General features: G+C 48.2%; 1 protein-coding gene across 3 annotated transcripts in view; it reads left to right on the top strand.

Annotated features, from left to right (window-relative positions):
- Positions 1-14,982, top strand: part of ERCC1 (ERCC excision repair 1, endonuclease non-catalytic subunit) — a 161,237-nt gene that overhangs the window by 122,680 nt on the left and 23,575 nt on the right. For 2 of the 3 annotated variants that reach the window (XM_085651678.1, XM_085651679.1), the window contains exons 7-10: positions 126-202; positions 1,097-1,196; positions 2,799-2,870; positions 10,414-10,482. In XM_085651678.1, coding sequence (XP_085507804.1) covers positions 126-202; positions 1,097-1,196; positions 2,799-2,870; positions 10,414-10,482 — 318 coding nt within the window. The remainder of the gene's footprint in view (positions 1-125; positions 203-1,096; positions 1,197-2,798; positions 2,871-10,413; positions 10,483-14,982) is intronic. The other variant, XM_085651682.1, reaches the window with a different exon arrangement.

Below are 14,982 nucleotides of genomic sequence, written 5' to 3'. Positions count from 1 at the left end.
AGTGTTTTTTGTCTTTGCATCTTTTATATTTCATGTAGATATGTTTCTTTTTGTACGACGTACTGACACTTGGTGCAGTACCATTGACATGACTATAATAATAATCCTGCTCTTTGCACCAATAGAAAGATCCTCACTTTGCGCTCAAGGAGTTGGCGAAGATTTGTATCCTAGCGGACTGCACCCTCATCCTGGCTTGGAGGTAAGTGCCAGAGGCAGTGATGGAAGGAGGTCTCCAGCAGTCAAGTGAAGGATGAGCTAGAGGTTGTTGCTTTGCTCTCATGAAGGGCAACAGACATTGCAACAAAGTGATGGAAGAATGCTTGAATGAATGTCATCCATGGGGATCACTCGGACCCGCATTGTAGTTTTTCTCCCACTTTGACACTCTTGACAGAGAACAGCCATATGCAAACAATCCTTGGTCCTGCTCCAATTGGAGCAGTGGAAACTGCCAGACCAGCTCCACTCAGAATAGGGGCATAAGCAGCCACAGACTTTTTTTGACCTGTTTAGGTCTTGTCAGTGAGGTATAGCTTGAGTTGTGTGGCTCAGTGAGCACAGGAACTACTTTTGCCATACCTGTTGCACTTCAGGATGTATTGCAACAAACAACAACATGATGGAACGCATACTTTTTTCACGAACATCAACATAGAACACCATAAAAGAATAAAAGAGATGCAAATATAGTCAGAAGTTATATTCAACTCTTTATTTTCATCCATTTGGCTAATATGTTACAGAAAAGAAGAAAAGGCAGCCAAAGGTCTCCTCTTTTTTTCTTACGTTTAACATTAAGAGGTGGCATTACTGACCATAAAAAATGGCCCAAATTGATTTCACTGATTAACGTATAACATACATATATATTACTTTTATAAAGGCCTTTTGATTTATTTTTTATATCTTCACTTTTTTCCTGTTGTGCTCTTTTTGCAACATCACACTGTGGGGTCTTGTAAGTCCACAAGCCTTGTGTGATCTTTTAACAAGGAAGTGAAAGAATGGAACAGAAAAGTTTTTTTTAATGCATGCTAGAAATGATATGTCCTATTGTTGCCACTCCCTAACCTCTCTCTTTATTGTTCTCCAGTGCAGAAGAGGCCGGGAGATACCTTGAGACCTATAAATCCTACGAGCAGAAGCCAGCAGATGTCTTAAAGGAAAAAGTGGATCAGGACTTTATGTCTAAAGTAAGGTCCAGGAGTGCAGATGTTGGCCTTGAATGTTAGTGATGTGTGGTTCCCTGATCAGCAGAGCTCTATGCGGATTGGGTTGATACGCGTAACAGGTGGTCTAGCATAATTCGTACCTCTGATAATGCAGGAGGAGGTGGTCTCTGCAGTGTCTGACTTGGGTAACCAAGAGGTATAAATGCTGCAACTTACATTGAAGTCATGAGGAGAGCATGATAAGGACTTAGGAATAAGTGAATTGCATGATTCAGTAGGTCTTGCCCTAGGTGAAGGAGGTTCCTCACAGGCGACTTTGAATTTCTTTGATGGTGGAGTGAGTGCGCATACTTGTCTGAGGAAGTATTCACTGAACAGAATGAACAAGGAGGCAGAACAACTTCCATTCTAGGAAAGGAAGCTGAACTTCTGTAGTGAACTCTTGTTGTGCTGACCTACGAGCTAGCCCACCTCCAGTCTTTTAAAACAGCCCTGGAAGCCTTGCTGCTAATGTTAGAATTGAATGCAGTAATTACCGAAAAGTTTTTGTAGGGCTATAAATGTGATTGACAATTGTTCGGTCACGGTGCTAGTCACCATTTTATAAGATACCAAGAGAGATCCAACTAACGGCTGTAGAAGTGATCCAGTCACCAATACACAAGGCATGTGGTATTTCTGGAACAGTGACACCGTTTATATACCTTGTATAAGGAGGACAAAAGCACTACGTACATCGCTGACTTGGGTCAGTATGGAATCTCTTTAATACTGGTGCATCATTTGGGCATGTTGCCGTTTTAAAGGTCATAGGTTAGGTGTCCAAAGTTCATCCAGCATTAAATTTGGAGACGCAGTCCCAGTCAATGGTTTCATAGTAAGCCTCAAACCCCCAATGAACCTCATTAGCCAGAAATATTTTGGATTCTTTATTGTTGGTGATGCAGGAAAGGGTAAAGAATAGTGGTGTTCTTCCTTCTTTAATATGCTTCAGCAGCTTCCACTGGTTGAGCTCTGAGAAACCCTTTACTCATAGGTGACCACACCTAGTCTCCATGAAGTGTTATTAGAATTTAGGTGCTACCAACATAGTTGTAGAAGATATTGAAGGCTTGAATCTGTGCAGTAAGTAAGTGAGGAAATAAGTTGCAAAGTATTGTCAACCAGAAGGTGGTCTCGGAAATGCTTGATGGAGCAGGATGAAATGTGGGCTCTTTAGCTGTGGTCTGCCAAAGGAGCTAAGCCACTTGACTTCCATATCCCGTCTTTTTCCATGCATGCGATTTGCACAGTTCCCTGACCATGTTTAACACTGCAGAAAGATCTAATAAAATCAAACTGCTGACACATAGCAGTCTGATTGGGAGTATCAGAACCTGGTGACCAATATTCCACCTCCTTTAAGTAAGGGCATATGCTTCCGGGGCAGGGTAGACTCTCTGGTTAGCGTCTGAGGGGGATCATGAATTTGGAATTGCATGAATATCATGATAGACTTTCTCCTAAATACCCATTCAGGTGTATATTAGTGGAGAGCTTTGAATATCTTGGGAGACGGCTGCATGAGTTTCTCCTGTGGGGTTTAAACTAGGCTAATTTTGTATTCACCGTTTCTTATTGCAGATTACTGACTGTTTGACAACTGTGAAATCGGTGAACAAAACCGACTGCACCACACTCCTCTCCACCTTTGGGGTAAGATTTCACTTTGAATGAAAGCAACATTTTGCGCACCTAAGGTACCTCCACTATACATTTCTGCACTGCCTTGAATGCTCAGCACTGTACCACTGTCATCACATTTATTTCTTGGAGATGCATTTTCTTTACCTCGTGTCTCTTTTTCGTAGAAGGACCTTCAGTTTGTCTTAATCATTATCTTTTACAGTTCCAATAAGCAGTCTCAAGGCATTTCTTCCTTTAGTTTAGCCTCTCTCGCCTTCTATGTGCATATGTCACATCCTATGCTAGCGTGTCTCCCTCTGATGTTCTGTCTCTGATAGCCCATGTCCCTCTCTAGCGGCCTCTGAATCTCTTCTAGCCTTTCTTTACTTCTTTCTGATTCTCCCACTCTTGTATCGTCTCTCTCTCTCTCACTCTAATATTCTTTCTCTCCCTCATCTCTCCTCTCCCACCCCCCTCTTGTATATTCTCTTCCTTATGTGTCTCCTCTCTCCTTTCTCGATCTCTTATAACCTTCTATCCTATTGTTTTTAGCCTTTCTTCATTTCCCTGTTTTGTATCCTGAGACTCTCTTCTAGCCTTCCTGCATTTCTCTCTTATAGCCTCTCTAAAATATTTTAGCCCCTGCGTCATCTCTCTTGCTCCCTTTTAGCCTCTTTTTATCTCTTAGCCTCTTTCTTCCCCTCTGGTATCCTCTCTCCCTCTCTTGTAATCTCTCTTCATCAATAGCTTTTTTTTCCTCCTTTCCCTTGTTTGTATCCGCAGTCTCTTGCTTGTAGCCTTCCCGCACCTCACTCTTATAGTCTCCCTCCATTTCTTCCTCCCTCGGTTATCTCTTTCACTCCCTTTTAGCCTCTTTTCACCTCTTTTAGCTTCTCTCTATGGTGCTCTTCCTTGAAGCCTCTGTATTTCCTTCCCTTGTAACTTCTGTCCCGTTCGCTCTCTTGTAACCTGCCCTCTTCTCTTAAAGTTTCTTCCTCTCCTGCATCCGCTCTCCATTTCTTGTTGCCCTTGGAAACAGTTCTAGTTTGTTTTTCTTCTACTTGGATTACGTTTAGTTACATTGCCAGACACCAGAATGTAGTGATTTGCCAATAATTATTTCCTTGCTTCTGTGCTGATTAGAGTGTAGGTTTCCAAAGCTTAGCAATTCAATCACTGGATCACATTATTTTCTCCATAAACTTTACTCTCTCGGGACGGTGCAGGGCCCTTTTTCTTACCCAGCTCTCAAGTACACTCTCTTCTGTACCTCAAAGGCTTATTCTTCCTGTAGAGGCAGTTATTACACCCACCCAGACTCCGGTGCATGGACCATGCAAATGTCCCTGTCTCCCTCTCTGTGAGGATGAGAAGACCACCATAGCCTGCTCTGGCCTCTGCTTAGACCCTGTAAATGTCTGTCTCTCACTCACTCACTCACTCTCTCCATAGCCTGGTCTGGCCTTTGTACATGTCAACAGATGTTCCTGTCCACCAGGCTGACACTCTGACAGAATATACAGGGTCACCAAACCCTGCTCTGGCAGCTCTCCATTATTACTGTAGACGTCCTTCTCGTACTCTTACCATAAACATGAGCCACCGTCATCTGCCCCCCCACTACCTTGGCATTCCCTATTGATGCCACTCTACAGTCCCCAGCCATCCAAAGCTGGAGTTCAGAATTCCCCTTCCAAGTTTCTCCAAGCACCAGCTTCTGACTTTGTTCTGGTTTTGCAGCGGGAATCTTTCTGGATTCACTATGCTGTGCAATATTCCGCCATCTTGTGGTTAGGTCCGGAATCGTAGTATTTTCTTTTTTCTTTTTTTTCCATGGCCCAGGTGGGCGGGGACGTCCCGCCATTTGGTGTCCTTAGTGACGTCGGCGCGCTTCCTGCGGAAGCTCCCACCTTTCAATGCCATCTTAAGATTTTTTTCCGCCGTTGGGTCTGGATCATTAACGAAGAGTTCCAGAGTTTTTGGAAGAGGAATCAAGAAAAATCGACTAAAATAATGTTTTCAGTGACACCGGACTGCAGGTCAGGTAACCAGAGCGACAAGGGAGAAGTTTGGCGACCAAAACCTCGACGTTCGACGGAGGATGCGCTTGCAGGGGGCACCCTGAGCGCCGGGATGGACAAAACACAGTTCAAATTTTGCACCAATTGCCACCACAAGTACGCCCAGAAGGATCAACATCCAGTCTGCAACCTCTGCCTGCCGCTCGACCACAGCAGCGAAGACTACAATGCCTGTTCGGCGTTTACACCGAAGACCCTCAGAGTAAGGGAGCGGCAGAGATGGGCGAACCACAACATGCAGGGCCAGGGGCCACCTCCATCGCTCCGAGACTTGTCTCTCTCCAGTGGAGAGGAGGACAACATCGCTGAAGGACCAGAGGACTGCACGGTCGTTGAGGTCCAAGGGGGTAAGGGAGTCGTCGACCCCTAAACACTCAGGCGACACTCGAAAGAGTGAAGCAAAAGCCCCGAGCGACACTCACAGAAGTGAAGCAAAGTCTTCGAAGGGAGCTCTGCCGTCGAAACACTCGACGAAAGCAACAGCTACCAGGGACAGTCAACTGAGCGGATCCTTCAAAAAGGACTCCCAATTGGTGAAAGCCCTTGAAAAACAAAGTTCGTCAAAGGTTGCCCTCAAAAAGGACACCTCTGTGCCGAGAAAAGAAGGGCAGACGTCGTCGTCGACGGCCACGAAGAGAAGCGCTCCAACCCTCAACGCCGAACATGCTGCCGAGATGGAGAGGAGGCTTGAGGCCGAAATGGCATACATCCTTCAGCGGAAAAAGGACTTCGACGGGAAGATGAGCCAATTCACCATCCCGCCGAAACCCGTGGTCGAAGTCGAAAGAGACGAAGACGCGGAACTCCCGAAAACTCCCGAACCAGTCGAGGAACTCGGGGGCAAAGACTACGATTTCGAGGGAGAAGGTGAGGAAGACCTTCAATCCTACCAGAACTAGACACCCTCGAAGGCACAAGACATGGAATGGCAAGACCTCGAGACAGAATCGCCGGAAGAAGGGGTAGACACGTACCCTTCGAGGCCCTCGCCGCCAGACGACCTAGGGGTCTACAACATGGTCGTGCAAAAGGCTGCACAGACTTATGGGGTAAAAATGGAGGAAGAGAAGCCAAAATCATGTTTCCTCCTGGAAACTCCACTGCCACAACAAACGAGGAGACAATTCCTGCCCATGCTCACTAGTGTGCTGGATCAAGGTAGAGAGGCCCTTAAGGAGCCTGCAACATGCAAAGCTGTGACCCCTAGGACTGAGAAGAAATACAAACATTCTTCACAGGACCTTGCATACATCCAAGGTTCAGTGCCAGCCAACTTCATAATTGCAGCAACGGCTAGGAAGAGGGCCAATGTACCCAATAATGCTAGACCACCTCCGGGCAAGGAGAGTAGGAGGATGGATCTCGCAGGGAGAAAAGTGGAGAGAAATGCGGCAATCCAATGGCGCATCGCTAACTCCAACGCCCTGATCACCAGGCACGCTTACCAACACTGGGATGAAGTAGGACAGCTCCTAAAACATCTACCGGACCAGTACCAGCAAAGAGTTACTCACTTGGTAGAAGAGGGGAAAAACATGTCGAACACATGCCTAAAATCAGTATTGGATGTGGCAGAAACATCAAGCAGGCTAATGATAGGAGTGACTGAGAGAAGACACGCATGGCTCAGAATTTTGGAATTGATGCCAGAGGTGCAAAGCAACATCCTAAACACACCTTTTAATGGAGAGCAACTGTTCGGCACGCCAGTCGACGACAAGTTGACACAGCTCAAGAAGGACAACGAAACAGCAAGGTCCATGGGGGCGTTGCAGTTCAGGGGAATGATAAGAAGCACACCCACGAGAAGGCCGGGCGGTAGAGGAGGCAACGTGCCCTCCACATCGCACTAAACGTTCAAGCAAGGCTACCAAGGGAACAACCAAGGCCAGCAGCAGCAGAGACAGCAGAACTGGCAGTACCAGCCCCGGGGACAGTCCTTTCGAGGGCGTGGAAACGGACGAGGACAAACACGGAGAGGAGGCCAACAGCCCTCAACCAAGTGACTTCATCAAGGAAGATGCCCCCTTCCTAGCAACACCTCGGGGTGGGCGAAAGCACATAAAGGAAAATTACAGCCAAACGTTCAACGACAAACAGTACCTCGAACACTCAACACCGGTAGGGGGAAGAATAAGAGACTTCATCCAGGAATGGAGAAAGGTCACATTGGACAAATGGATACTAAACATCATACAATGCGGATACAGTATAGAGTTAGAAAAATGGCCTCCGAACAGAAAACCAAGAAACGGGGCACACTTGGCAAAGGAACTCTCGCTCTTGCAGCTAGAAGCGCAAGAACTGCTCAGCAAGAAGGCAATAGAGGTGGTACCAAAGGAACAAAGGTGTTTACTCGGCTTACTTCCTGGTGCCAAAGGTGGACGAGGCACTAAGACCTATCCTAGATCTAAGGTTCCTGAACAAATTCATAAGAACACAAAGGTTCAAGATGACTTCCCTACAAGAGGTAATACCACAAATACAACGAGGGGACTTCATGGCTACTATAGATTTAAAGGACGCATACTTGCACATCCCCATCAACCACAAACACAAGCGTCTGCTAAGGTTTGTGATCAATCAAAGCCACTACCAGTTCACAGTACTGGTATTCGGGCTCAAATCCGCACCAAGGGTGTTTACAAAATGCCTAGCAGCTGTCGCAGCACACCTACGAAGGCAAGGGATACACGTATACTCCTATCTCGACAACTGGCCCCTAAAGGCAAGTTTGTACAGCCAATGCAGACTACACATCCAGCAGGTCATACTAACACTGACAAGACTGGGGTTCTCGATCCATTGGGAGAAATTGTCAACAAAACCAGAGCAAATCAAGATATTCTTAGGGGCAGAGATAGACACCATGCAGGCCAAAGTGTTCCCCAGCAGGAAGAGAACGTTGGCGATACTGAAGGAAACACATCATTACCGCAAGGGGCAAGTTCCGACAGTGAGAACGGCGAGCAAACTGATGGGAATGATGGTGTCATGCATCCACCTAGTCCCAAATATCTGACTACACATGAGACCATTCCAGGAATGGATCCAGCAGCAATGGTCACAGGCCACAGGGAGTTGGGAAGATCTTGTGGTTGTCACACACGCGGTGCATCAGGAAATAGCGTGGTGGAAAAAGGAAAACATATCACAGGGGAATCCATTCACACAACCAACTCCAACAGTGACAATCACAACGGACGCCTCCCAGCTGGTGTGGGGCGCACACATGAACATGCTCAAGGTGAGGGGTCTAATGGTCGCAGCAAGATGCGGTCAGACACATCAACTACCTAGAGCTAAAAACTGTATTCCTAGCTTTAAAAGCCTATCAGAAAGAGCTGTACGGGAACAGGGTGTTGGTCCAAACAGACAACACAGCCACCATGTTCTACATAAACAAACAAGGAGGAACACAATCAGTACCACTATCAGGGCTAGCACAGGAAATGTGGAGATGGGCCATCCCACTAAAAATAGACCTACTCACAATACATCTCCCAGGGAACGACAATGTGGAAGCAGACCGGCTCAGCAGACAGACGTCGGCATCTCACGAATGGGAGCTCATAAAGCAGGAAATAGAGAAGCTTTTCCAGAAATGGTGTACTCCGCGAATAGACCTATTTGCAACACACCAGAATCCAAAATGCCAACACAACGCATCCAGACAACCGGACCATCGGTCCCAAGGGAATGCACTATGGATAAGTTGGTCAAAGAGCTTTGCATACACTTTCCCCCCGATACTACTGATACACAGGGTACTCATCAAATGCAGAATCAGCAATGACGCTAATACTGATAGCACCTCAGTGGGCCAGGCAGTCCTGGTTCTCGCAGATAGTGGAAATGGCACAAGAACCAGCACACAGGTTTCCAAGAAGAAGGGACCTGTTAACAATGCAGGACAGAAGGCTGCATGGCTCCTGGAGACCTAGAATTTGCACACCTAAAAGTACCACCAAGTACTATGGCAGTACTCAGGGAGCCAAGGAGGTCTACCGCAAGAAGGTGCTACATAGAAAAATGGAAGAGGTACTCCCTATGGTGCATCAAGGAGAAGCTACAACGGAAGGTCACAAGGAAATCAACAGTACTAAAGTACTTAACGCACCTGCTACAAAGCGGATTAAGCTACACATCCCTGAGGGTGCACTTGGCTGCGGTGGTGGCCTACACAAGAGGAGAAACAGGGAAAAGTTTCTTCACCTCTCAAGTGGTGAAGAGATTCTTGGAGGGGCCCCCAAAAGAGGATGCCAGCACCAGCATGAAACCTCAACATAGTGATTCGATTGATGAAGGCCCCCTTTGAACCTATTTACAAGGCTACACTGCACATGCTCACACCAAAGACGGCTTTCTTAGTGGCAATCACATCACTACGAAGAGTAAGTGAGTTGCAAGCACTCACACTCCAAGAGCCCTACTTACAAATATACACGGCCATGGTTTGTAATGAGGACGTACCCACACTTCATGCCAAAGGTGGTGTCTCGTTTCCATATTAACCAAACAATCCAAATATCGAGTTTTTCCAAAAACCGACCACAAAAACAGAAAGGGTTCTATACACACTAGACGCCAGAAGGATTGTAATGCACTATATAGAAAGGACAAAGGAGTGCAGGAAAACAAAACAGTTCTTTGTCTCCTTCGCAAGCAGTTTTCTGGGATGGCCAGTCACCAAGAATACCATTGCACGATGGATTGCGCAGACAATTCAACTCTGCCACAAGCAGGCAGGACAACAGGTACAAGGAGCAGCTCAGGCTCACTCAACAAGGAAGAAAGCAACAATTGCGTTTCTAGCTAACACACATATCCAAAACATTTGCCAAGTGGCAACATGGTCTTCAGTGCGTACGGTCACTAAGCACTACTGTGTGGATATTCAAATGAACAAAGTAGCGCAAGTGGGACAGAAGGTCTTACAACACATATTCAGTAACCAGTGCTCATCTTCCACCCAGCCACCACAATAAGGACAAACCGCTACAAAGTCTATGCACAGCATAGTGAATCCAGAAAGATTCACGCTGCAAAACGTATAGTTTCTTACCTGTCGGTGTAGTTTTGCAGCTTGAAGACTTTCTGGATTCACTAGCGAACCCACCGTCCTCCGCCAGAAAGATGAGACGGGGGGTAAAGGGTTAATGATACAAGACTTTACAGAATAACAGAGAAGACAGGATTAATACAAAACAAGAAAAAAGAATCCGAAGATAGCTACCAAAGGTGGGAGCCTCTGCAGGAAGCGCGCCGACGTCACGAAGGACACCAAATGGTGGGCCGCCGCCGCCCACCTGGGCCATGAAAAAAAAAAAGAGAGTAAATACGATTCCGGACCTAACCACAAGATGGCGGAATATTGCACAGCATAGTGAATCCAGAAAGTCTTCAAGCTGCAAAACTACACCGACAGGTAAGAAATTATGTTATTGTTCATTGTTCAGCAGGAAATAAACTTTTTCTTCTTTCCTCTGCAGTCCCTGGCTGATCTCACACAAGCTGCACGAGAAGAGCTTTCTCTTTGCCCTGGTCTTGGCCCTCAGAAGGTGAGCTGTACCAGAGCCTAGAATAAGAAGTGGGAGAGGAAGTAAGATGGCTTAGGAGGAGGTTTAACTACCGTAGTTGAAGAATGCACAAGAGATTGCTAGAGGAATGATGGAAGAGAGGGGGTAGGGGTAACTATAAAGGAGCATACCGCCTACTCATCAGAATCCTGAACTATAAATAGGCACCAGTATTAAAGAGTAACTTCGGCAACAGCACATGATGCTATAAGAGCGAAGAAAAGGCAGCCATTTTGACAGCTGTAAAGTTATGTTTGATGGCACGTGTGGCTGTAGAGACACATGCTCTGCATACTCCTGCTATCTAGTGTTGGGTCTGGATGTGTGCAGGTTTTTTCTTCAAAGAAGTCTCTCAAAGTAAAGTGACTCCTTTCGGTGATATTGCCCATGGGCATCAACTCCATTGTTAGATTGTTTTCTTCTTTGTCAAGAATTCCTGTCATGCGAGGGGAGGAAAACGGTAACCAGCGAAAACGGACTACATCTCCCAGGATGCTTAGCGGTTGAGAGGTTATGTAAACAGGAGAGCTGTTACATAACTCAAGGAAAACACGCCCTTATGTAAACAGGAGAGCTGTTACATAACTCAAGGAAAACACGCCCTTATGTAAACAGGAGAGCTGTTACATAACTCAAGGAAAACACGCCCTTATGTAAACAGGAGAGCTGTTACATAACTCAAGGAAAACACACCCTATAAAGGGAGGAACCGGGAGGTACAACGCTGTCGGATATTGTGTTTACACCGACGTACCTGCTTAGTGAAGAGCAGTGTTCCGGAGTGGTGCTCCAGTAAGGCAAGAACGGAGGTAGGTCGAGTCGTTACTCCCTGGGCCGTGTCTTGCCCCATCGTCACCTGTGAAGGACCCGGAAGCTCTACCGGATAACCATTGAGCTTCGCTTTTTGACTCGGCTGAGTCAAAGCGCAGTGGCGCTTTTGCTGGTTGGAGTCGTAACTCCCAGCCCGACCAGAGATACAGGGACTGCCAGCTGTAACGCACACCAGGAGGTGTTTGCCGCGTTACAGACTCGGAAGTCCACGGGATCGATCGAGCGGCTGCTCTCGGTTCAGTCTTCTTTGCTTGTGATTGGGGTATCGGTGACGCATCACCAGGAGGTGACTCCGCGTCCCGGTGCAGTCTGAGGAAGAGGTTGAGCGGCTGCTCCCTTCAGGTAGAGACCCCGGCTGGGTGTTTCCCTGACTCCTCGATTCTCCCCAACACTCTTCGTGCCCCTCACAGCCTACCGATTGGCATTGTCGGCCATTTCATTTCTGCCCTCTGTTGGCATACGCCGGGATCGGCGTATATGCAGAGGACGGTTAGGACCATCCGTGCTGTGGGCTGGTAACGTACTTAGCCTGGAGGATTCCAGTGACTATAACCTTTGTTTATTCCTTGTATTATTTTTGCCTTCATTAAAATAACTAAACCTTCACAAGTGGTTGCGTTCTCATTATCGTGTCTGTTAAACGATCCTGAGACGTTCAGGGCGTTACAAAATATCCGACCTTAATAACACTAACTGTCTCCCGGTCGATAACAGACATGGCAACACTTGATGATGTGCTGGCTGCTTTAGCGACCGTGCAAATTGAATTGGCTGCCTCCAGGCAAGAAACAGCCGATGTAAAAGCCAGACTGGATGCTATCCAATTGGACCCGCTCACGCCCAGCACCTCCCTCACGAACCAGACCCCTGCGGTAGTAGTGGAAATGCCGGTAGCCGTCCCCTTGGCAACACCAGAGAGGTACAGTGGGGATCCTAACACAGTGCAGGTATTCCTCACACAAGTGGCGCAACATTTATCGTGCAAACCAAGGGCGTTCCCCACGAGTCAGGCTCGTGTGGCTTTCCTTATATCCTATTTGGCTGGAAACGCGGCACAATGGGCCGTACCTCTGGTGAGCAGGGACGACCCCATCTTATGTGATTGGGGTGCTTTTCGCGAGGAATTCCTGAAGGTCTTCGACAGAAGGGCTGACTCGTACACGGCGGACCGTGAAATGCTTGAGTTGAGACAGGGATCCAACGACCTGGTGCAGTATCTCAACGCGTTCCGAAGGCTGGTTGCGGAAACCAAGTGGCCTGTTGCTAAACAGACGGCGCTCTTCCATCACGGGCTGTGCGATGAGCTCAAGGACGCCGTGGCTCATATTGACCCACAACCCAAGACATGCGAGGGCCTTATCAACCTGGTATTACGGCTGGAACATAGGCTAAGTGAAAGAAAGGGGGATCATGGGAGAATAGGAAAATCCCTTCCATCCTATGTGACAGTGGGAAGTCCTGAAACTGCCACCGCATCCAAGGGAGAACCCATGGACATCGGCGCAATACGAGCGAGCCTCACTGCCACGGAGAAAGAGTCCCGCCGTAAACAAGGATTGTGCCTATATTGTGGCAAAAAAGGCCACTACGTACGTGAATGCCCTGCCAAACCGAAGACGTCACGTTATCGGGCCAACCGGTCGGTAACAGCCGTGGTGGACGTACCGGCGGAAAACTAGAGGACTCCCAGACCAAAGAAGGGGCATCTCGGAGTCACTCATCCATCCCTTCACTTTCCAACTCGGTCACTAAGGGACAACGACACCTGTTTCTCACGGTGCACGTGGGAGTGCATGACCAGTGGATACCCGTTGTGGCCATGGTGGATTCAGGGGCCACTGGCATGTTTATGGACCACAACGAGGCATGCAGGCTAGGGCTAGTGCTTCTTCCCAAAGCTGTACCCGAAGACGTCTATGCTGTAGACGGAAGGCGATTGGTGACGGGGCCCATCGGGCAGCACACGGGGGTCCTTCCGATGAGATGTGGGAGGAACCATTTGGAACAAATCGATTTTAACATCATCCGAGCGCCCCAATATGGCGTCATATTGGGATTGCCGTGGCTACAGAAACACAACCCCTCTGTGGATTGGCCAACACATCGCATCGAACTGACGTCACCGTATTGCATCCTGCATTGTGGAATAAGAACGGAATCCCTTGACGCAGATGAGAGCGGGAGTCAGACGGTGGCTACAGCGGCAGAAAAAGATGTGGCTCTCCCCCAGGCTTATCACAGTTTTGAGGATGTATTTGATGAGGTGAAGGCGGAAGTGCTACCACCACATAGACAGTTTGACTGCCAGATCGACCTGGTGCCAGGGGCCAGCGTTCCCAGCGGCAGGCTGTATGCCCTGACGGAGCCTGAAAACGTGCATCTCCGGGGGTACCTGGATAAACTCCTCAAACTAGGATTCATCCGCCCGTCCAAGTCTCCGGCCGCCTCGCCACTCTTCTTCATCCCGAAGGCTAATGGGGAGCTGAGAGCTTGTGTGGACTTTAGGGCATTGAATGCGATAACCGTAAAGAATCGGTACCCCTTGCCTCTCATCAGTGTACTTCTGGAACAGGTCAAGAAAGCTCGTATCTACACCAAGTTGGATTTGAAAGGGGCATACCATCTGGTGCGCATGAGGGACGGAGACGAGTGGAAGACCGCCTTTAAGACCAGGTTCGGCCTTTTTGAGTACCTCGTCATGCCGTTCGGTCTGTGCAACGCCCCGGCAGCCTTTCAGTACTTTTTGAATGAGGTATTCAGAGAGGAGTTGGATATCTACGTGGTCGTATATATCGACGACATCCTCATCTATTCGTCCAGTGTGGAGGAGCACGTACACCACGTCAAAGCTGTGCTCCAAAAGCTGAGGGAAAACATGCTGTTTTGTAAACTCAGCAAGTGTGACTTCCACGTCACATCCGTGGAATTCCTCGGAGTGATGCTGAGTCCAGAGGGACAGGAGATGGCAGAACGAAAGATCAAGGCGGTGAAAGAATGGCCGGTGCCCCAAAGCGTGAAGGACGTCCAAAGTTTCATTGGCTTCGCCAACTTTTACAGGCGGTTTATAGATGGATTTTCAGGATTGGTGGCCCCAATCACACAGCTACTGAGGAAGTCCAAGGAGTTTGTCTGGTCCCCTGAAGCGAACACAGCCTTTGAGGCCCTGAAAAGCGTCTTTGGTAAGGCGCCGGTGTTGGCTCACCCCGATCCGGATCTCCCCTACGTGGTGGAAGCGGACGCATCGGATGTGGCGCTGGGGGCTATCTTGTCCCAACGCAACCACGACACAGGGGTGCTTCATCCCGTTGCGTACATGTCCCGCAAACTCAACGACGCCGAACGCAACTACCATATTGCGGAGAAGGAGCTTCTCGCAATCAAGGACGCCTTCACCGAATGGAGGCATTGGTTGATGGGGGCAAGACATGTGGTATCGGTGTACACGGACCATCGGAACCTACAGTTCATGACGGCCACAAGACACCTTTCTCCCAGACAGCTGCGGTGGATGATCTTCTTTGCGAGGTTCAACTTCCGCATCACATATCGGCCGGGGACGGAAAACCGGAAGGCGGACGCCCTGTCCCGTCAATCTGCAGTTAAGGAACCATTGCCTGCGACCGAGCGTTCCATCATTTCCCCGAGGATGGT

This window comes from Triturus cristatus, chromosome 4_1, assembly GCF_964204655.1.
Source record: "Triturus cristatus chromosome 4_1, aTriCri1.1, whole genome shotgun sequence".
Taxonomy (NCBI): Eukaryota; Metazoa; Chordata; class Amphibia; order Caudata; family Salamandridae; genus Triturus; species Triturus cristatus.
Note: the sequence above shows the minus strand (reverse complement) of the source record. Positions and strands in the feature narration are given on the sequence as shown.